This window comes from Emydura macquarii, unplaced genomic scaffold, assembly GCF_026122565.2.
Source record: "Emydura macquarii macquarii isolate MOO-44397 ecotype Brisbane River unplaced genomic scaffold, CSIRO-AGI_Emac_v2 contig_2205, whole genome shotgun sequence".
NCBI lineage: Eukaryota > Metazoa > Chordata > Testudines > Chelidae > Emydura > Emydura macquarii.
Genome location: NW_027132342.1, coordinates 15,507,510 through 15,530,782, shown reverse-complemented (window position 1 = coordinate 15,530,782; position 23,273 = coordinate 15,507,510). Strand labels below are relative to the sequence as shown.

Genomic DNA, 23,273 nt, shown 5'->3' with positions numbered 1-23,273 from the left:
AGGGGGCTCCCGGTCATAGATAGTCAGCTGCCTAGGTAATTGGTTCAGGGTAGAGAAGGGGATCTGCTTTTAGCCAAGGACTGTTGGGCATTGGTCGATTGGGTTCAGGGAGCAGAAGGGGGCATGTCACTCATAGATAGTTCAGCTGTTGGGGCCTGCTTCAAAGCTAGTTTCCTGTGGGCTGCAATCCTTTGGTCTAATTGCAGTCATTGGGTTTAATGTGCGGGTGCCGGGTGGTGCTGATGGCGTGTGATACACAGCAGCTCAGACTAGATGATCTGGCGGTCACTTCTGGCTGCCTTAAACTCTATGAGGACAATGGCAAGACTCCTATTGACTTCGATGGGCTTTGGATTAGCCCTTTGGACAGCACATTCAGGGAGCAGATAGCAGTTCCAAGGGAATTAACCCTCAGTCACAGACAGTCGGCTGCTGGAGCACTGGGTTCAGGGATTAGAAAGCAGGCATCGAGAGGAATAGTTTTCAGTCATATACAGCTGGGCAATTGGCTAGCAGCTTCAGGGGAACGGGAAGACATTTCAGGGGAATAAACCTTAGTGACAGGCAGGGTGGAAGTAATGTAAATTCAATTTTAGAACCTAGTCATTTTCATCCACTCCAGCCAGATTCAGGAAGTATCGCTGGCAGCAAAACTGGTGCAGGCTACCGAGAATCACTTGGGCCAACTAAATATTTTCCCACATCTGAAAATGCTGATGATTTTCAAGCATGTAAGCTGCTAGTGAGACAGCAGCCACACTGAGGCGTGAATCTGTGACATGCTGTGGCAGGAAGTGCTCAGCGTAAGATCTGAAGATAACTGGACCTTTATTCCAGGAAGCCAGGGTCATGTGGTCTGAAGTTGCTGCATATGTGTGATTAGCTGAGTTGTGGAGAATAAGAGGCACTGCCAGTTGCTTCACAACCCTTCTCTGCTGAGACCTGAAGACTCCTTCGAAGTGCCATGAAGGTCTAAAGGGCCCCAAGCAGATCCAAATGTAGCATGAGCAAAGCCAAAGAGAGATGCAACAGTGGATAATGTCCATCAGTTATGGTTTCCGTATTAAATTGAACTCTAGCACCAGTGAAAGGTGCTAGGCCAGCTGTCCTGGAGATGAGTCCTCTATTTATCTTGAGCACAGGTCCAACATAGCAATGTAGCAATGCAAGTTTACACACACACACACACACACACACACACACTACCATGACATCCCTGCCAATGTGCCTCATTTCTGACCTTCAGAAAATTGGACAACAGCCAGGCCCCACCCCCCATTATGGGATAGTGGAAATTCAGGGCTAAATTCAGCCTCAATGGCACAATTCCTTCGAAGTCAGATCTGATTCTGGAACTGTATTCTTGCTTTATTCATAGATACCACAATGATGAATGTGGTACTCAGATTGGTTAGATTAGATTAAGAATCAGTACTTGGCCTCTCTATGAAGATTATCAACAAAGAAAAGGCAATTATTTACTCATAGGAAGGATGATCTTGTAGTTAAAGCGCTGGCCTGGGGGTCAGGACATCTGGGTTTAATCCCACTATCACAAATTTCCTGTTTCATCTTGTACAACTATTACAAGCTTCTGCATGACATTGGTGTACAATTTTCAAAAGCATCTAAATCACATAGGAGCCTAAGTCCCATTTTCTAAAGGAATTTAAGCACTTAAGAACCTATATCCCATTTGCTTTCAATAAGATTTAAGCTCCTAAATCATTTAGGGGCTTTCTAAATTTTACCTTTAGGTGCCCAAGTGCTAGATTTGTAAAGGTATGAGGCGTCTAGAGATGCAGATAGGCACTTAAATGCCTTTCAAAATATAGCCCTAAATAACTTTTGAAAATGGTACTTAGGGTCCTAAGTCCCTTAGGCACTTTAAAAAATATTTACCTTTAATCTCTCTGTTCCTCAGTTTCCCATCTGTAAAATGGTGGCGATAATGACCCTTCCCTTAGCCCGAGGGTGTAGTGAGGATAATTTCATAACGTGAGAGTAGTGCTCAGATACTACAGTGACCAGAGTTGTACAATAAATACAGAGCTTTAGTGATCTGAGCACTTGTCCACTAAGATCTGGGGTAAAGACACTGTACAGGAACAGATTTCATTCTCCCCTGGCCTGAGGTTGGATCACTGGCCTTCAGCTGAAAGGCTATTCCTCACCAGCTAATATCAGACTAGTGACAAAATTCTCCCATTCCAAGGAAGAGCTATACCAAGGTAATCTCTGTTGGCTAAGAGGGAATTTCCATTAATGATTATCACTGACATGACTCCATTTACTTTGTTTGCAGTGTTGTTGTAGTCATGTTGACCCCAAGATATTAGAGAGACAAGGTGGGTGAGCTAATATCTTTTATTGGACCGACTTCTGAAGCTCATCTCTCTCACCAACAAAAGTTGGTCCAATAAAAAATATTGTCTCACCCACCTTGCTCTCCGTTGACTTTGGCCTTTATTTATGTATGGTTAAAGCATAGTTACTTCTGGTCAAAAATGAGGTGCATTTACAGAGCACAAGATGCATGTACAGTGGGGTCTCTGGACTGTACACCAGATGATAAGGCAGGCAAGATGTATTGTCAGAGCTGTATGAAGAGCCTGGGGCTAAAGAAATGGGATGCTCCAAGATGGCATAAGGGGCACTGGCAAAGGTGTGTGGCTGCCTAGGACTGGATTAGCAGTGGGTGCTGTAGGGAGAAGGTGAGGAGAATTGGCAAAGGGAAAGGGAGAGGCTCAGAATTGGAGTGACAGGGAGCATTACAAGTCAGGATTGAGGGGCACTGACAGAGTTTTGCCTAGTTCTTATCAGTGCTATTAGTTTGGACAGCGCTATATCTGTCTGGCACAGCTAGTCCTTTTGCACTGCCCCTGCCACCTCCCACTGGCTCTCCTTTGTGCAGCTCACTGCCTTCAGCAAGAGCCTCACCCCACCCTTTGTCTGAACAAGCCTCTTCTTCTCAGTGCTATTTTGCCTTTATCTCCGCTGGGGACTCATTAGTGTTACTAAGACAGAAAGCAGGTGCTGAGCAACTAGTTGCCCCCATAGGGGGAATCTGTGATCCATCTGCACCTGTTTTCCAGGTTAGGTTTTCTCAGGGGACAGGGAGACTGTTACCCTGGCAGTTCACAGCATCACCTCCCCACAGCCTGCAGATCCTCTCTCTTTGCAAACTTCCCTTCGCTCTGAGTCATCCTCCACTTGAGAAATCTGTGGCTCTCCCGGGCACGCTCAGCCCTCTCTGTAGAGCCGGACAGGGCAAAGACCAAAACAAAGGGACATGGCCTCAGATTATTGATCACCAGGGAGACTTTGGGCTTGAGTAAACACATCTCTACCAATGTGTGTGCATGCATGTGCACCCGGCCACACGCAGAGCTGCAGGTTTCAAAGGTAGGTCTGTAGTTCTGGGGGAAACCCCAGTGCCTAGAATTGATCTTTTAGCAACGAGAGGCTCTTTTTGATCAGTTTGTGGTTCTTTGTGCGGCTGTTGTTTTGGAGGAATCCCTTGAAGGTGGAGTAGAGACCCTCGCCTCCTCGCTCTTGCTCCGGGGGGGGGATGCCCCCTGGGGAACGTCAGCCGAAAGGAGACCACAGCGAAACCGAAGAGCGACGTCAGTGTATTCTGATCTCCACTGCTTGTGTGAGGGTTGTAGGAGACAGGAAGCGGCGGTACTAATGGATTCATTGTTGGCTGGTTGAGTTAGCTGTTTCCATTGAGTTGCTTATTTATTTTTTACACTCTTTACATGTGTTTCTGCATTGAGGGGCACAGTTGAGGCCTGGAAGGAGTCTCAGTGTCGGGGCTAATAGGGAATGCTGGATGCCCTTTGCTGTTCCCACATGGTCATATATGTACACACATTAACAGACTTCCATGTGTGCACACACATGTGCATCCACATGCTTGAACTCTCTGGGTAGCTCTGCTAACAGGCACTCACATGCACCCCTTGCACATACACTCTAACCCACACACAGGCATATCCCCATGCAGGCACATAACTCACCAACACACACAAGCAGGGAGAGCGCCATATAAACAGGCTTTTGAACATGCTAACACACACTCAGGCACACTCCGACAGCCCTGCATACTCTCCTATGTTCACATTCATGCACACTCATACGTCGTTCCTCATTGAAGGAAACATGCAAATCCTTCGGACTATTAAAAGGTAACGGCTGATGTGACTTTAACGGGGCCTTTTAGGGGATGGTAGCGGGAAAGTGGCCAAGAAGGCCAGCCCAGGAGCATCCAGTCTTGGTAGGCTGCAGGACTTCTTTAGCTCATGGAGATTACAGGAAGGGGAGTAGGCAGGAGGAAGTCAGACGATCAGGTGTTGTGGGAGGGGGGGTAAAGATGGCGAGGTGGAAGGTAGAGGGAAGGTTGAATTACCTTTGGGGGTTCACCCCTCACTTGTATCCATCAGTGTGGAGTGGGAAACAGTGGGATAGCAAGGTCCTCGGAATTTAGCATAGATAATAAGGGGACGCACAGACAGGAAGAGAAGCAGATAGATGGTAAAGGATACATAGACAGTGAGCAAGGGATGTATAGATAATCCATCCTGATCCTTGGTCTGTTGTCTGACTAGATGCCCAGGATGGAGGCTGAGGAGGAGGAGGAGGATGCAAACACTCCATCGGAGGATGAACCCAAGAGTAAGGCTCGTGACTGCTTGCGCTGTGCACCCCTCTGGGTTGTCCTTGTTCTGTTGGCTGGAGCTGGAGCACTGACCTGGTATTTCCTAGGTAACAGTTTCAAGGTGTTTTATTCTTTACGCTGGTGCTGATGTGGCCTAGCAAGGAGGAAGCCAATTTAGACGCCAAAGAGAGTCGGCGACTCCTGGATGGATGGTCGTGGGTGACCCATCCATGCACTGATTCCCTAGGGATCTAGCTAAATTCTGGCCACCCACCCACTGCAAGAGCCCTCTGTCCTCCACATCTAGGGGTTAATCTGTCTGCGTCGTTTGTTGTCAGACTACAGACCACGACACTTGGAATCAACCGTCCTGCAGTTCTACTCTGGCAGCCTACGGATCCTCAATCATCAGTACTCCCTGGACCTTGGACGGCCGGAATCCAGAGCCTTTTGGACTGAGTCAGCAAAGCTACAGAAGATGGTGGGTGTGGTTTCATATGTGATATTGGGGCTGAGGCAGTTCAGTAAATGGGGCAATGGGTCCTGGGTGCTTCTGCAAATGGAAGGCTAGGCAGATTATACCACAAGCAGAGAGGGCTGGAGCGTTGGGTGGGTTGCATGTGAAGTTTGCTGTTGTACTGTTGCCAGGCAGTTATCAGATGGCATTCTTGTTACAGCTGAGGGAACTTATTCGAGTCACGGACCTGGATCCATATTACAACTCCAGCACAGTATATGCCTTCGGGTGAGTGTTACGCCCACATTCATTTGCTTTTCAGGACTCTGTCTCACCTGTCCTATGTGAAAGTTACAGCTAGGTTGTGATCTTGTTCAGTAGCCATCTGACAAGAACTGCTGCAGCCTCCATTCTTACTCCACATGGGCTCCAGATTAGAGTTTATAGAAAAATTAAATTTCCACCCGACTGGAAATTCTGATCATTCAACATTTGTTTTCAGCCCAAACTGAGATGAAAAGTCAAAATACTAAAACGTCTCATGGAATGAAAAGTCTAGAAAAAAAATTGATTGGGAAATATCAAAAGGTTTAATTTTGGCATTTTCTATTGAAACAAAGTTCTGACAGTCTTGAATCAAATGTTTCATTTTGTATTGTCAATACAAATGAAACACCACAGAGGAAGACCATAGTGCATCCTGGGATATGTAGTCCTGCCAGGGCCTGAGCCCATAAGGAAGAACTGGAGTAGGAGGGACCTGGAACTACAACTGCCACAGGGCACTGTGGTGGCTCAGGCAGATGCAGAGATTAATGTCATCCCAGCCCCAAACATTTTGTTTTGATTTTCCCAGTGGCAAATTACATCAGAATCAATCTTTGCCCATTGAAAATTTCTATTTAAACAAAAACTCGTTGTTCAGTGAAAAAATGTTTCATTCACATTTTTTCACTCAGGCCTGCCAGGGGCAGGGTTCATAAGGGAAAATTGGAATAGGAGGGACCTGGAACTCCCCAGTTTGGCCCATTTTCTCTGTCATTTAGCTGACAAACTATTGTGGTCTCCTGAAATGTATCTGTGACCCCTGCACAGGACTGCACTGATCAGCTGAACAACGAGTTCACTACTGGGAGATGGGATCTGGAGCCTAAAAGGTCAACATTTTCAATCTAGCCCTAGGTCAGTAGTGGCACAAAGTCATTTCCCCCTGAAACACACTCAAGTGGATTATAAAAAAATGTAATGACCTCATTCTAGTTTTTAGTGGGGCAGGTATCCAGATCATTAACACCACCATTACCAGTGGTACAAGATGGCTTCCTCAGCAGAAAGGCCACGTATTCAATGGACCATGTATGCATTGGCTCATCTGTTCCACTATAGGTGGTCTCTCTAGGTCAGGGTTGAGGCACATTGGTGGTGCAGTGTGTGTTGGGAAGCTTGCATTAATGAGTCTGATCTATGGCTAAAGAGAGGACATCTCTCTCCAGGGCTGTCAGTGAGGTGACTCTCACCAGTCCTGAACTCACTTGAAATTAAAAGGATGAAGGAAATTAATGTGCTATCTCCCTGCTAGGGAGGGGTCCCTGACCTTCTTCTTCTGGCTTGCCCTTCAAGTCCCCGAGAGTCAGCATAAGGAGATGACTGCTGAGAGGGTGAACATGACTCTCTGCAGAGAGCTTCTCACCAGCATCAACAGTACAGGCAGCCTCTCCTACCAGATAGAGTACAAGGTTGATCCAGACTCTCTGGTTCTGCTGGGTAAGTATCAGCTACCCAGGTAAACTTGAATTTTTAGGATCGAGGGCTGAGGCCAATAATTTACTGCAGGCAGGCTAAGAGTCTAGGCCAAATGGCATTACTGAAGGGGAAGGAGAGAGGAAAGGAGAAGAGGAGTGTGTTAAATCCAGGTGGGGAGAGGAAGATGAGAAGAGAGTGCATGCTAGAGGGAAAGGCAGAAGCCAGAACAGAACAGGGGAATTATAAGTGTTTCCTCCTTGTACAGGACACACTTTTCCTGAAGTCTGGTTATTCCCCTGAAGAATTATAACTCTTGGAGTAAGAGATAGCAGTGACTGACTAGATAACATCTTGTCCTTTCCTCTGCCTCCTCCTTCAGCTTTGGCAAACACACAGCTGTTCCCTGCACTATATGCTTTGTCGCTTTATTCAGTTCATTTTAAAATGTCCCAAGCAACTGGGCTTCCATAACATCCCTTGGGAGACTATTCCACTCTCCAATAGACTGAGAACAGAACTAAACGCAACATACTTAGATTATAATTGTTTCTATTTCATGATGCTTATAATATTTCCATTATTTCTATTCCTTATATTGACTTCAAGATTTTTTTATCATTGCACAAAACAGAGATCACTGCCTGCTAAAGTGACCTGGTATTGAGGTCCCCAACACTGAACTTGGTATTTCAGGTCCTTTATAGGCTTTGATCCAAAGTCCATTAAGTCACTTGAAAAAATGTCATTGATGGCACTGGGATTTGGATCAGGCTCATTGTATGATTGTTCACTCCTTGCTCCGTATGCCTCTGTGTATAGAGCCCAAAATGACTGGTTTTGTTTGTTTTTTAAACACTGCCCTATTGCATTGCAAACTTATCTCTAATTTGCTATCATTGTTACTTCTGGGTCTCTTTCACCATTGCCGATTTCCAAGTTTCTCATTAAATAACATGTTTCCAACCATTTTTTCCTAGATACATTATCTTGCATTTTTCCCAAATTAGTCTTATTTCAGTATATCCCTACCATATTTCTCACTTTGCAAGGTCCTTTTCTCTCTGTTCTCATGGCTGTTTTTGAATTTACTCCCTCTTCCAGATAATTAATGAAGATGTTAAACAAGACCAAACCTAACATCCCACTGAATTCCTCTCTCAGTTTAATAAATTGCCATTCATAATTATCTTTTATTTGCAGGTTTTCAGTTTGCGGTGCACTGTATGTGACAGAGCTTACATTCAAGCCAATTTAAATTAAGATTTCATGAAACACATGCCTAATGATTCACTAAAATCAAGCTATATTGCATCTTCTGCTTTCCCTTTATCCACTAATTTTGTAATTCTATCAAAAAAAGCAATCAAATTTGTCAGTACCATTATCTTCTAAAGGTTTCCAGTTTTTCCCTTCCCTTCCCTTCACATTTGTTCATTATTTTATTAGTGTCTAAAGTTAGATTTGCTAGATTCTAATTGCTATGATCATCCTTTGGGGTCTCCCTGTTTCTCCATGACATTTCAAAACTAACTGTCTGTAGTTGAGTAAGATTTGATAGTTTGGGAAGAAGTATGTCTAGTTGTTAGATCAAGGAGCAAAAGTCAGAACCCCAGGATTCTACCCTTGGGATTGACACTGCTTTGGCAAATCACTTAACCTATGTCTTTGTTTACTCATCTGTAAAGTGGGAAGAAAATGATAGTTAACAATTCAGTTACACTTTCCAGGCACACAGTTGTTGAAGCTTAGTTAATAGACAGCAGTGAAGTGTTTTAAAATCCTCAGCCAAATGCTCCCATATGAAAAACGAACTCTCAATATTATTAAATTTGTTAGTTGCCTCTCTTTATACATAGAGTGCATATCTTCTCAACCCACTGATTTGTAAGTAGTCAGATCTTCCAAGTCTTCTTTCACTTTTTTACTAATAGCTATTTGTAAACCCACAATCTCTCTCCAGTCACAGGATTTCAGACCCTTTTCTTTCAGGAACTCAGCTTTATTTTTCTAAAATAAAAACTATTTAACACAGGTGCAAATCATCAATCATATCCTTTCCCTCTGACTCAGGGTCTTCTGTAGGAGCCTATCTACTCCCTTTACCATAGTTTCTCAGCCTGTGGTACAGGTACGCAAGACACAGGCAGGGGGTATCTGGGGAAAAACAGAGTGAAGGGGAAGCGGGCACAGCTGCCGACTTCTGGGGAAGCCAGGAGGCAGCAGCCCGCTTCCCACCCGGTCCCAGCTCCCAGCTGGAAGGCGTTTGGCAGCCCCCAGCTTCTGGGGAAGGCAGGCAGCAGCCCCCCGCTTCCTGCCCGGTCCCAGCTGGGAGGCAGGCGGTAGCTGCCAGCTTTTGGGGAAGGTGGGCGGCAGCCCCCGCTTCCCTCCTGGTCACAGCTCCTAGCTAGAAGGCAGGTGGCAGCTGCTAGCTTCTGGGGGAGACAGGCAGCAGCACCCTGCTTCCCACCGGGTCCCAGATGGGAGCCCGGTGGCAGCCTCCTGTGTCTCGTGAACTGGGCTCACAGCTGGGTGGCAGCCACTCGCACCCCGTCTCCGAGCTGAGGGACACCCTCCAGAACCCCGGCTTGAAGATGGGCAACAGCTGCCTGTCCACATCCCTGGGTCCCAGCCAGCGTGGAAGCCTCCTCTGCCCCAGCTCGGATTGGGTGGCAGTCACCCACCTCCCAGACTGGCAGCAGCCACCTGCAACTTGCCCAGGTAGCAGCTCCCATCCCTGGCTCAAAGCCCGGTGCCTAGAAAACTTGTCAATTTCACTGCTCTATGACAGCCACAGATTTTACCAGTTACCCTCTTTCCCTATCTCTCTCTTACCCCTTCCTCCTCTCAAATCTATGGCAAAAAATGTGGCACAGCGCTTTATATTCCCCAGCATTGGCATGCTGCTCAAAGCCTCCTAGCTTTGGCCACCATCACCTCTAGCCCAGGTACATACTTGAGTTGTGCACACCCGTGGTGTAAAGCTGGTAACCCTACCCACATTAGATCTGACATCTGTCAGATCACAGCCTTATATACTCAGCCCTTCTTCCAACATATGACTCACATTAGCCTGTAAATATAAAATCCCATGGAAAATTGAGTGTTCGGGTACTTATTAAAATTTTCAGAAGTTAGGGGGTACTTGCTTCTTAAAAGATTGAGAAACACTGCCCTATAGGATTACACTCAGCAGGCCATCTACCTGGGGGTCATCTATGACCTGGGCTCTTTCCCCTAGCCTAGGAACTCATGAGATCACAATCTTCCCACCCCCCAGCAGTCCTCCCCTCAACTGAGCTCTTGCTGGCCTTTATGAGGACCAGGTGATCTACAAGCTATTACCTGATCCCTGCCTCACAGCATGAGCTGAAAGGCAGCTGATCAGTCACAGGTGGGGCTCAGCCCAACTCCCCTAAATGGGCCAACCACCCTGTGACACTATTTTAACAGGTTTGTGGCTTGTCCTCTCTTTATTTGTCTTTTTAAAGGTATATTTTATAAATCTGTTCAATATCTCATCTACTGGGCACCACTCAATAGTGCTTTGTTCTCTCCACCTCTACTTCTGGGAGACTACAAGAAACTCCCACTGTTTTCAGTGGAAATTATTCTTATCCTGCAACAGGAAGAAGAAGGCCCCAGATTTCTTAATTCCTCATAACTGGTTTTCTTGCTAAAGAATCCCTTTGGACTGCACTATTCTGTTTGGCTATTATTCACTGTGCCAAAAACTCACATACCTTGTGGTCACTTGTACCAATCCTCCCTGTTCTCACATTCTCACTTAGTTTCTTTCCATTCATAACCCTCTTTGACAGGCAGGTGCAAAACCCTTTGAAGTCAATGGAACGAATCCCACTGACTTCAAGAACTTTTGGTTCAGATCCTGAGTGAGAATAGCCCAACCCCTTTTGGGGTTTGGATCCCTCTACCCACACCCCCCTGTTCACCACAAGGCACATTCTTTCCATCTAGAGCAAGAGGGAGGAGAATAGGAAAGTGGGCTGGGTCACAGGAAGGCAACCAAGCTTCAGCCTGAAAGATGTGGGAAGCTGCAGTACTAGTGTTTGACAATGAGTGTGGTTAGGAGGAGAAAGATCTAAAGCCACTTGGGGTGTGGATGAGGAGTGGTGGCCTAGGTTAATGACTGACTTGTGTGGGAAGGAGAGAATATGCCTGGGAGAATACCAGATGATGGGCAAGTAAAGAAGAAGAGAGGCCCATGGCAGGCTGGGGCATCATGGGTAAGAGGGACAGGGCCCAGGGTAGACTGGGCAAGGATAGGAGGGATGGAAGGTAGAGGTGGTGACCAAAGTAGATCTTGATAATAGGCATAGAAAAGTATGCAGGCGCCCAGTGTAGTGCTCGATGGGAATCATAAGGAGGCCAGTGGGCACAGGAAGGAGGAGAGGAGCACGTCCCGCATCTTAGATTTTAGATGCTACAGATTCTTATGGGTTTGTTTTTTTTGTCTATCTTTTGTCTTTTTTATCTTTTATATATTTCCTTTCTAACAGAATCCAGTGTGAAAGACATAGTAGTGCTGAAATCCACTCTGGGTAGGCCATCCTTTCCCTTTCTTTTTGAGTTCATTTTGTTTGCGGGATTTGTGGAGGGGCCAGAATAATTGTTTACTGTCCTGAGAGGTGAGATCAAGGAAAATGAGGGGAAGAGAACTGTATTCATGAAGCACTGATGCTGCACACAGAGAATAACATTTTCAAAAGCACCACTGTGGCTTAGCAGCCTACATTCCTTTGACTTTCAGATCCTCAAAGGTATTAGGTATTGATTTCAATGGAGGTTAGGCACCTAAATATCTTTGAGGATCTAGGCCAAGGTACCTAAGTCACAGAGGTGCTTTTGAACATTTGACCTGGTGTCACAAACACTTTGGCTAATAGCTGCACATGTGCGCTCAGGCTCTACGTATGCATGCATGTTGGATGTGTGCATTTGGAAACTCACCCTTCCCTCACACTACCCATGTCAGAGCTGCCAACCCAAAGAGAATTAGAAGTGTCAGGAGGGGGACAGGCAGCATGTACACGAAATGGGATATACAGTAGGTGGAGGATGGGGCCAGGAACCAGAAAATGGGGCAAGTGGAAGAGAAATAAAAGAGGGAGAGTCTGCCTAATAATTAGAAGGGGATAATTATCATGAAATTAGGACTGGTGTCACTGGGAGAAATGGGGCAAACACAGAACTTTACCCTGTAATAGGGGCATGTATTGATATCCTAATGATTATTTTATTGGTAAGAGCTCCTTCCCCCACCCTCACCTAACGGCACTCTGGGGTTTTGTTTGTCTCATGGATTCAGGTTGCTACAGATACAGCCATGTCAGGGAGGAGGAAGTCCTGAGACTGAAGGGCCCTGACTACTTGGCCTCCAGTTGTCTTTGGCACCTCCATGGTCCCAAGGGCCACATGATCAAGCTACGGCTGGAGTGGACTCTCCCAGAGTGCAGGGACCGGTTGGCCATGTATGATACAGCCGGGCCTCTGGAGAACCGTCTCATCACCTCGTAGGTAGCTTTCGTATGACAGTGATATCAAACACAGTGAGTGATAGGGGGAAGGCCAGTCGGTTGGTGCTACTTACACTTTCTCAGAATACGTGATCTAACTTGTAGATCCCACTTGCTGTGGGATATTAATTGAGGCAGCCCTTCAGTTTAGTTAAAAAAAATTAAACAGTAGAAGTGTTTATATGCATAAGAACAGCAACTCTGCAGTGACAGTGGTAGTTAACAAGGGATTGTGTTTCCAGTGCTTAGAGATCAAGAAGCTTCATGAGAACATCACTTGATATGGGAGTACTCATCAGAGTAGCCCAGATCTTAGGGTCAGGAACCTTGTAAGAGGATCCTTGCAGTCTAGGGACAGATCGTCAGCTAGTGTAAAGCAGTGTAGCTGCACTGACTTCAGTGTAACTCTGCTGATTTTACACCAGGTGAAGATCTGGCTCTAAGACTCCTTAGGAGATGGGTCTGGCACATATTACGGTGAGAGTGAACCTGAGATTCCTAAAGGAGTCTAACATTTCTGATTTACGGACTAGGAGCTTGACAGGAAGACACCTGGGTCTCAGAATCCTCATGAAGGTGGTCTGGCTTGAGACAAGATGAGGGTCCTAACATGAGGGCATGCTTCTCTACCCTGATCTGAGCCCTTGTCTCCATGCTCTGCCTTGATTTGGTTTACTAGGCCCAGAGCTTCAAAGGTATTTAGGCTCCCAACTTCCATTGAAATTTGTGCTTCAGTGTCTAGCAACATACTGAAATTATTAAAGGTCTGAATAACCTCATCTCCCCATCTCTTACCACCACCTGGCTCCCCGTCTTTTCCCCCTTTCTTTACTCATGCCCATCCTCTTTCACACTTCCTGCTCTCTTTCCTCTCAGATTCTATGGCTGCAGCCGGCAGGAGCCCGTGGTGGAAGTCCTTTCTTCAGGCCACGTCATGTCTGTGGTATGGAAGAAAGCAATGTACAGCTACTACGATCCTTTCCTCCTCACCGCAAAGGCTGTGCCCTTCGAAGGTGAAGAAGGCTGGAGGGAAGTGTGGAGAATGAAGGAGCAAGGAGAGCTCACACGGTTCAAATCCCTTGTCAATTAGCCCCACACATATCCCACAGGTCACTTCACCCACCATTGCAAGACGCTCCTTGCTGGGGTGGAGCATGGCAGCTGTTTCACAGCACAGAGGAACACCACACAACAGCTTGGGGTAGGAATTCATTAAAGATTGTGAGGTGCTGAGATGCTCCAGTGCTGGCAGCCAGAAAAGGATGGAGAGAGATAGAAATGAGGGGTACTGCATTCAGCTAAAGCAACTGGGGAATTTAGGACAGCAGAATGGACTCATGTTGGAAAATGGCCAGGAGAAGGAAGTTAACAGCCTTAATTTTGCATAAAATGTGGTGAGATCTTTAATAACCCTGAGCGGTCAGAGCTTGGGTTTTCCAAGTCAGTTGACAGAAGGCAACACTAACAACTCAGTAACCGCAAACGCCAGGCTGGAGCAATGGCACTGCGTCAAAGAGAAGAGCACCGCCTTTTAGAGCAGCAACCCTGCTTCCTTCACTGCTATGGACACTTCTCTGCAGGTCTCCCAAGCTAGTACAAGCTAGGCTTGACCTCTGCTTGGCTCATGAGAGCACAGTCTGTATCCCGCCCAGTTGGGCTTTCCTATTTTTCAGCCACTTACTCATTTTTATGCTGTGCCCACTGCCCTTTTCTCTAGCTCGTGTCTCTTGGAATCTTCTGCACTGTGCTCCTTCACCCTACAGTCCCCAGCTCTTTCCCAGGTGTACTCACTGTGGGAAGAGGACATGGCAGTGTAGTGAATTGAGCAGGCATCCATGCCTGCAGTTGATTCCCTTTGCTGTCTGCCTCTGAGGAGCCTCCTCATGAGGAAGAAGCTCCCCTGGGGATGGGATGTCTCTGATACTCCTAACAAACACAGCTGGGAAAGCATTACATTGGTCCCACAGAGAACACATCAGACCATGAGCACAGCAATCAGCGTCATGTGTCTCTAGCAAACGCGTAGCCCACACCCCCTTCCCCTCCAAGGGGGCGGTGTGGGGTGGGGTGGGGGGGGGTTGATGTCCCTTTTTTCTGCAGCAGGTGAAGATCCAGTTTACCCAGATCGATGTTCAGCTGAAGTGGGGGGTGTCTGTGTTTTCAGACTGCCAGGTGAATCGAACGCTGCAGGGAGGCCTGGAACTGCAGGGGAAGATCAACACTCCACACTACCCGAGTTACTACTCGCCTAACACACAGTGCACCTGGCACATGACGGTGAGCTCCCTTGCCTCCCCTCTTTCCCTATCCAAATCTTTCCACAGCAGAGACTGTCGACAGAGCTCCAGGGCATCTTTTCCCCTCACCACTGTTATGTGGCAATGTTCCTCTCCGCTCAGACTGGAATTGCAGGGGAGGGGTTTGAGTGCCCTACTCTTTCATCTCCGCAGACCCTAGAGCGGAAGGTCATGAGCAGGTGTCAGAAGATCACAGCCCTGCAGCTCTTCCTGGAATGTTAAATGGGAGGGAGTCCCTGCTAGGTCCCCACATAGATGGGAGGAAGGTTTCGGGAGAGAGGCTTCTCGTGAGGAAAAGGCTGGGAACCTTGCCCTACAATACTTCAGATTCTGGCTCTGGCTCCCAATGAACTAACTCCTGTGGCGCTCAGCCTAGCTGTCCACCCTGGAGTTGTGACTATCAAACAAAGTCACTATGCAGTCACCTTCTGTTCTTCACAACCAGCCCATCTCAGTTCAGCCAAGACCCAGAGTAGCAGAGATGAGGAGAGAGATGCGTTGGTACAGCTAGGCCCCAGGACTGGGACAGCAGGCTTGCTGAAGGGCAAGACTGAGGATCCTTGGCAGGGTTGGGAGTAGGATCTAGGCCTGGAATAGCCAGTTGTGAGGGAGGTGCATTGGGAAAGGTGCTTAGGGAGCAATAGGAATGATCTAGCAGCGAGTGGTGGAGGCCATGACTGAGGTGCTTTGGCAGAGCTCTTGGAGACAGGCCTGGAATGACAGAGGGTGCCGTACTTCAGGATTAAGGTGGAGGGCCACTTGGGGCAGTGGCCTGATGCCTGTGGAGACAGTGTCTAACTCTTGCCAGCTGGGCACTGTGTGAATTCGCTGCTCTCCCATTTGCATTTATTCTACCCATTTCACACTGATGTGTCCCAGCTGACTGGCTGGAAACATAGCTTGCTGTTTGCAATCTCAGCTCTACCCTTGGGCTACTCTCCGTGTAGGTCCCATCTCTTGACTACGGCGTTGTCCTGTGGTTCGATGCCTATGCGCTCAGGAGACAGAAGTATGACCTGCTGTGTACTCAAGGCCAGTGGATTATTCAGAACAGAAGGTGTGTGCTCATGTTCTTGCTCGACCTTTACTCTCCCTTCCCAGGTTATGTCTCTGTGAATCTGACTTCTCTCCCAGCCCTCTACTGCTCAGTCAGTCCCCAGGTCTGAAGGAAGAGGTTCCTACTAAGAAACGTAGTCGCCAGCTCCAGCTTCTATCTACTGCTCCCACTCAGTCATTTAATCTCTGCTGTTAATCTGAACTGCTACTACCGGGTGGACGGCACTCAGCTGGCCAGATCTTTCTCAATACTCTAGTGACTCCTTCTGGTCTACTGGCTCTGCCTATCTTGACCAGGTAAATGTATGACACTGCCTCGGCGAGACATCTCAGAGAGAGAAGTGCTTCTCTTGGGCAAAAGCAACATCCTCAAACCTCTCCAATGTCGCTATCGACTTCCCTTCCTCCTCTTTCTGTTTTAAAGCAGGCTGTCTGGTTTCCCCCAGTGTGCGTAGCCCTGGTGTCCTCCCACAGCTCCTTTGTTTGCAAATGTGCCTATCACCACGTCTGCAACAGCCTCGAATCCTCCTCCGCACAAGTCTGCCTCCAAGTCTCTTTCTCTTCCTGCTTGGCCTATAAAAACTCCCTTCTATAAAAACTTCTCTGGCCTCCCTGAACCCAGCTGCCATCATGCACTGGCTCCTGTTGCCCACCTTCTCCCACGTACAAAGAAGCATGGCTACTGCACTGCCATCCTCAGACCCCTCCAGCTGGCTCCACTTTCATTTCAGGAGCCTGTTCAAATTTGCCCTCTTTGTTTTCAAACCCTTTATGGGCCTTTTCCCACTTACCTCACAGACCTTGTCTCTGCTGCTCTCCTGATCTCAGCCACCTCTCTGCTCTCTCTTAGGACCTGATCCAGGGAATTGTTCCAGTGACCTCAGACTGATCATGATTGGTGTCACAGCCTATTCTCCCTCAGCCCCTGCCAGCAGCAACAGCTGTCCTGTAGGTCTCATTTCACCAGCTTCTCTTCTATTTGCATCCCTTCCTTGCTTGTAACTTTTCCTTCCTTTCTTCTTAGTCCAGTCTCTTTTTAACTATACAACGCATCTAGGACATGAATTTAGTGGAGAGAGAATATAGAAATAGCACTGTATTAGACAGCTCAAATTCTGGACTTGCCCAGACAGGGCTAAATCCGGATGAATGCCTCTGAAGTAGGCATTCTGGACTTACGCTGAGGTAACCATGGGCCTGTGGACTTCATATAAAATATGGCCAGTTTGCAAAAAAACACCTGTGATGCCAATTCCCTATGCCTGGTTTTTGTTACCAACTGCATAATATTATCTCCAAAGCCATTCAGTCCTGAACATTCAGAACCTTTACACATGTGTCTCACTAACTTTAAATGGTGTTTATTACAGCCTTCATTCCAAATTCCCTCCATCTCACCCTTAGAATGTCCCTTTTCCTTTCTCTCTGTCTCTATCAGCCTACAGGGCTGCTTCATCACCCATTTCATTTGCTCTGGTCACTCGGGGCTCACCCCTGATCTTGGTTACACTAGCGTAAATCCCAGTGATGTCTCTGGAGTTACTCTGTCCGCAGGGTGTCCCATGTGAGTAGCCAAGTGCTGGTGCAATTGAGAACAGAATGTGGTGCTGGGCGACCTGTCTGCTGAAAAAGCCTGATTGCTCCTGCATTTCCAAATTCATCACCACTCTTTTCTCTATCACCACTTTACATCCCGAGACCATACCTATCTCTGCTATCCCCATGGTTCTCTCCTTCACATGGGCCAGACCCCCTCCCCCCCGCAATTCCTAAGTGCCATGAAACCTTCGTGCCCCCACCCCCCTTCCCACATAAGGACTGCATTTTTCCCTTTCACACAAACCCTGGGCTATCCGGCCTGTACTTCTCTATCAGGTTGTGTGGCCTGCGGACCCTGCAAGCCTACGCCGAGCGAATTCCGGTTGTGTCTTCCACCAGCATCACCATCAGCTTCACCTCTCAGATCTCCTTAACCGGACCTGGAGTGCAGGCTGCCTACAGCCTGTATAACCAATCGGATCGTGAGTACCGGCTTTCTTACAGCCTAGAGACCCAGACTGAAAGCGTGCTCTGCATCTTCCACAGCTACCCTGTCACCAACAGCTTTCTCAAGTTCCTGGCCATGTGTTGAGAGACACACAAACCAAGTCCCGGACACAAGCTCACCTATAGCTACATGCACACATTGCCCTCATGAATACATGTGCGCACACCTCTCTGTACCATGGACAGACACAAACACACCCAGTCACACACTACTCGATCACTCACACAGCTCATAGAGGTATTGAGGCATGGTACATGTAGGCACAGACAGGCTCATCTCTGCAGCTGTATTACTGAGCTGGCCTTGGAATTAAATACCTTAGCTCATTTTAACTTGAAATGCCTTTGTTTCAATCACAAAGGCTCCTAGAGAGTTATTTCCTGCTTTCCCTTGGAATCCACTTATGTGAGAGAGAGACACAGCCTGAGACACACACACACACACACACACTCTGAGTCTGTCTCTTCTTACTGGGTAGTATCTGGCAGTGCACACACTGTCCCTCTTTGCATACTCTCTGAACGTCCTGGGGACACCCTTTCTGGTCCCTGACCAGGATTTTGTAACAGCCCCCAGGGAATCTATCCCAGCCTCATTCATGGTGTGGAAGGATGTAATAAAGATATAGCTCTGGCAGGAGCCCTGGTGAGACTGCTCTTGATTTCCTGGACCCTGTCACATGACTTACATTGGTTACAAATGATCAATTCCCTCATTACCTAGTCAGGATCTCTGTATGCACCAATTCCAGGGGCTACCATTAGACAGGACTTGGGAAGTCTAATAAGCAGTGTGTGGACACCCCTGCAGTGCAGGCAAGGTCAATAAACTCAGTCACACATTCTCAAGCCTCACTGCTATGTTTTTAGAGGGTCCTGTAATGGAGACTAGACATTCTCTTGTTATTTTTTAGCCTGTCCCGGGGAGTTCCTCTGTTCTGTCAATGGACTGTGTGTGCCAGCCTGTGACGGCATCAAAGACTGCCCTAATGGACTGGATGAGAGAAACTGTGGTGAGTGATCCATTATTTCTACCCCTTCAGCCATCTACAGCCCAGGTCAACCCTCTCCTGCCCAAAAGACTTGGTCTCCTTGGCCCAAAGCCAACTCTCCAAAGGGGGAGCTCTGGGGAGGCAGGAGAGCCCCTCAGAGACTTCACTGCACTGGTCAGGTGGGTGAAAGTAACAAAGGCACTTGCCTGGTTACACACAGCTCACCTAGGAGCTGAGTCTTTGCATCAGGCACTGAATCTTCAGGCCACCAAAATCACAATGCGTTAGTCTGCTAGGAAGTGAAAAGCAAAGCTCTCACTCCTGGCTCCTCCACGCACTCTTGAGGCCATATATCCCTGTGAGACAGCTGGCCCCAGAAAATGGGGCAGCTGGAAAACACTTTCCATACACCAAGATCTGCAAGCTCCTCAAATAAATCCCTGTCCAACTTGCAGCACTCCTCACTGCTAGTACAGTGCATGCCTGACACAACCCCTCTCTGCCACCACAGCTCTGCAAGTGAACCTTGATCCCAGCCTACAGCCCCACCTGCTGTTCCAGGCCTGGGTGTTTCACCCTGCTCTGCCAATACACCATAGGCCAGGGCTGCCAGCCCACCTGCTATTCCAGTCTTGGCCACCCATGAAATGTGTAGTGCTTGCACTATAGAGCTCTCTGCTCTGGTGCTCTGCTCACTGCTGGATGGGACTTCCTCCTGGCTGTTCTGAGGATTAGCTCTGCCAGGCCAACACCCCTTCCTGCAGCTCTACTCTGCCTGCCTCTCTCTCTCTCCCCCTGTCTGTAGCCCTAGTCCGCTTCCTCTTTGTGACTCAGTCTTCTGGGCAGTTCACTAAGATCCTCCTCTTCCAGGAGGGGGCCTTTCAAACTCTCCACAAGCAACATCAGGCACCCCTCACACCAATACCCTGACTAAGTCACTCCTGCAGCAACTCTGGCAGTTTTCAGATCCACTGCCCTTAGCAACACCACACTGCAGTGCTTGGTAGGTGAACCCAGGCCCACCCTTTACACTGGGTTCCAGTCCAGGGCCCTGTTGTGAACAGTTAAGGTCTGCATCTCCACCACCTTCCTGCTCTCACCCAGACTCCTGCCTACTGTGCTTCTGCTTCTCCCCCTTCCTTCTCCTTTACCTCAGGAAGGGAGGAGTATTCTTAGAATTATTACAGATGGGGGGGGGGGGGGGGGGAGGAGACACACGGACGGACGACAAAGAGAGGGAGGTTAGATAATTTGCCCAAGGCCACCCAGCAAATCAGTGGCAGAACTGGCACTAGAACTCTGACATTCTTAGCTCCTAATCCCATCCTCAGTGCATCAGACTATGTTGCATCTATGCAACACTGCCCATGCATGTTAGTCCTGCACACAACACTTCCTCCTTGTTGTTCCAGGCATCCCAGGGAGCTCACAGAAACATAAGAATTGCTGTGCTGTGTCTGACAGGGATCTATTTAGCCCAGTATCCTGTCTCTGATAGGGGCCAGCACCAGATGATTCAGAAGAAAGTTCAAGAACCTTATTATGGAAAAAACAACGAGAGTCCTGTAGCACTTTAAAGACTAACAAATTTAATTTCTGCAGGCATAAGCTTTCGTGGGCTGTAACCCACTTCGTCAGATGCAAGAAATAGAAATCAGATAGCGGATATATATATATATATATATACACATCCAAGGGTAAGGAACAACAATGGGGAATGTAGGTATAAGCAAAGTCCATTCAGTTAGAGTAGCTGTGGCCTATTCACAACCGTTGATTAGAAGGTGAGAATGTGTGAACAGTGACAATTACTTCTTGTAATGAAATAACTATTCCAAGTCCATATTCAGACCCAGTTTGATTGTCAAGTTTGCAGATGAGTTCCAGCTCTGCAGTTTCTCTTTGAAGTCTGTTTTTGAAGTTTTTTGTAGAAGTATGGCAACTTTCAAGTCAGTTACAGAGTGTCCTGGGAGATTGAAGTGCTCTCCGACTGGTTTATGGATGTTACCATTTTTAATGTCTGATATGTGTCCATTTATTCTTTTCCGTAGTGACAGTCTGGTTTGGCCAATGTACATGGCAGAGGGGCATTGCTGGCACATGATGGCATATATTACATTAGTAGATGTGCAGGTGAATGAGCTCCTGATGGTGTGGCTGATGTGGTTAGGACCTGTGATGGTGTCACTAGAGTTGATGTGCGGGCAGACCTGGCAACGGGGTTTGTTGCAGGGATAGGTTCCTGGGTTAGTGTTCTTGTTGTATGATGTACGGTTGCTGGTGAGTATTTGCTTCAGGTTGGGGGGCTTCTGTAAGCAAGGATAGGTCTGCCTCCCACGGCTTGAGCGAGTGAGGGATCATCTGCTAGGATAGGTTGTAGATCCTTAATGATGTGTTGGAGAGATTTTAGCTGGGGGCTGTAGGTGATGGCCAGTGGTGTTCTGTTTTCTTTGTTGGGTCTGTCCTGTAGTAGGTGACTTCTGGGTACCCGTCTGGCTCTGTCAATTTGTTTCTTCACCTCTCCAGGTGGGTATTGTAATTTTAAGAATGTTTTATGGAGATCCTGTAGGTGTTTGTCTCTGTCTGAGGGATTGGAGCAAATCCGGTTGTATTAAGGCTTGGCTGTAGACAATGGATCGTGTAATGTGTCCAGAGTAGAAGCTGGAGGCATGAAGATATGTATTGCGGTAAGCTGGTTTTTGGTATAGGGTGGTATTAATATGACCATCCTTTATTTGTATTGTAGTGTCCAGGAAGTGGATTTCTTGTGTGGACTGGTCCAGGCTGAGGTTGATGGTGGGGTGGAAATTATTGAAATCCCGGTAGAATTCTTCCAGGAACTCTTTCCCAAGGGTCCAGATGATGAAAATGTCATCAGTATAGCATAGGTAAAGAAGAGGTGCTTGGGGACAAGTTCTGAGGAAGCGGTGTTCTAGGTCAGCCATAACAATGTTGGCATACTGTAGGGCCATGCGGGTGCCCATAGCTGTGCCACTGACTTGAAGGTATAGATTGGCTCCAAATCTGAAGTAATTGTGGGTCAGGACAAAGTCACAAAGTTCAGCTACCAGGTGTGACATATCATCATCAGGGAATGTTCCTGATGGCTTGTAGTCCATCTTTGTGTGGAATGTTGGTGTAGAGAGTTTCTACATCCATAGTGGCTAGGATGGTGTTTTCTGGGAGATCACCGATGGATTGTAGTTTTTTCAGGAAGTCAGTGGTATCACGAAGATAGCTAGGAGTGCTAATGGCATAGGGCCTGAGGAGAGAGAGTCCATATAGCCTGACAGCTCTGCTATGAGAGTGCCAATGCCTGAAATGATGGGGCGTCCCGGATTCCCAGGTTTGTGGATCGTGTAGCAGATAGAATAACCCTGGTCGGGGCTCAGGGGGTGTGTCTCTGTAGATTTGTTCCTGTGTTTCTTTAGGATGTTTCATAAATAGATGTTGTAGTTTCTTTTGGTATTCCTCAGTGGGATCGGACAGTAGTGGCTTGTAGAATGTGGTGTTGGAGAGTTGTTTGGCAGCCTTCTGTTATTGAATAAGTTATTAAATAACTTGTCGATAGAGGAAGTTTCTTTCTAAAACCATCAGTTAGTGCTTGATTCGATCCATGATGGTTTATAGCTCTAGTTGTTTATTCCCCCATGTCTAATGTAGCTGTGGATGTTCTCATTCTCATTTTCTATATAAATGTCTAATCCTTTTAAGAATCCTATGAAGGTGAATTCAAACTAGAACAGGTGCAGAGAAGGGCTATGAGGATGATCAGAGGAATGGAGGACCTACCTTACGAGAGGAGACTTAAGGAGCTTGGCTTGTTTTGCTTAACCAAATGAAGACTGAGGGGAGATACAACTGTTCTCTGTAAATACATCAAAGGGATAAACACCAGGGAGGTAAAGGAGTTATTTAAGTCAAAGGCTAATGTTGGCAACAAGAACAAATGGACATAAACTGGTCATCAGTAAGTTTAGGCTGGATATTAGATGAAGTTTTCTAACCATCAGAGTGATGTTCTGGAACAGCCTTCCACGGGGAATAGTGAGGGGGAAAACATAACATGTTTCAAGATTGATCTTGATAATTTTATGAAGGGGATGGTATGATGAGGTTGCCTACAGTGGCATACAGCTCATCTGCCACTGCTAGTAGCAAATCTCAAAAGTCCAGAGATGGGACACTAGAGGGGGAGGACTCTGCATTGCTACATTCCCAGGTGTCTGGCTGGTGGGTTTTGTCCACATGCTCAGGGTCTAACTGGTCACCATAGTTGGGGTCAGGAAGGAATTTCTCCCTAGTGGTCCTGGGGCTTTTTCACCTTCCTCTGCAGCATGGAGCACGGGTCAGTTGCAGGCTTGAACTAGAGTAAATGGTGGATTCTCTGTAACTTGAAGTCTTTAAATCAAGATTTGAGGACTTCAATAACTCAAACAGAGGTTATGGGCCTATTACCAGAGTGGTTGGGTGAGGTTCTATGGCCTG

General features: G+C 47.3%; 1 protein-coding gene across 4 annotated transcripts in view; it reads left to right on the top strand.

Moving 5' to 3' along the window:
• The first annotated feature begins 3,477 nt into the window (after nt 1–3,477).
• TMPRSS6 (transmembrane serine protease 6) overlaps nt 3,478–23,273 on the top strand; it is a 30,460-nt gene continuing 10,664 nt past the window's right edge. For 2 of the 4 annotated variants that reach the window (XM_067559432.1, XM_067559431.1), the window contains exons 1-12: nt 3,479–3,655; nt 4,611–4,767; nt 4,999–5,141; nt 5,338–5,405; nt 6,697–6,881; nt 11,378–11,419; nt 12,187–12,391; nt 13,271–13,407; nt 14,559–14,671; nt 15,639–15,748; nt 17,623–17,768; nt 18,708–18,806. In XM_067559432.1, coding sequence (XP_067415533.1) covers nt 3,572–3,655; nt 4,611–4,767; nt 4,999–5,141; nt 5,338–5,405; nt 6,697–6,881; nt 11,378–11,419; nt 12,187–12,391; nt 13,271–13,407; nt 14,559–14,671; nt 15,639–15,748; nt 17,623–17,768; nt 18,708–18,806 — 1,489 coding nt within the window. In that variant the 5' untranslated portion in view covers nt 3,479–3,571. Of the gene's footprint in view, nt 3,656–4,610; nt 4,768–4,998; nt 5,142–5,337; nt 5,406–6,696; nt 6,882–11,377; nt 11,420–12,186; nt 12,392–13,270; nt 13,408–14,558; nt 14,672–15,638; nt 15,749–17,622; nt 17,769–18,707; nt 18,807–23,273 lie in introns of all 4 variants that reach the window. The other 2 variants (XM_067559435.1, XM_067559434.1) reach the window with 2 other exon arrangements.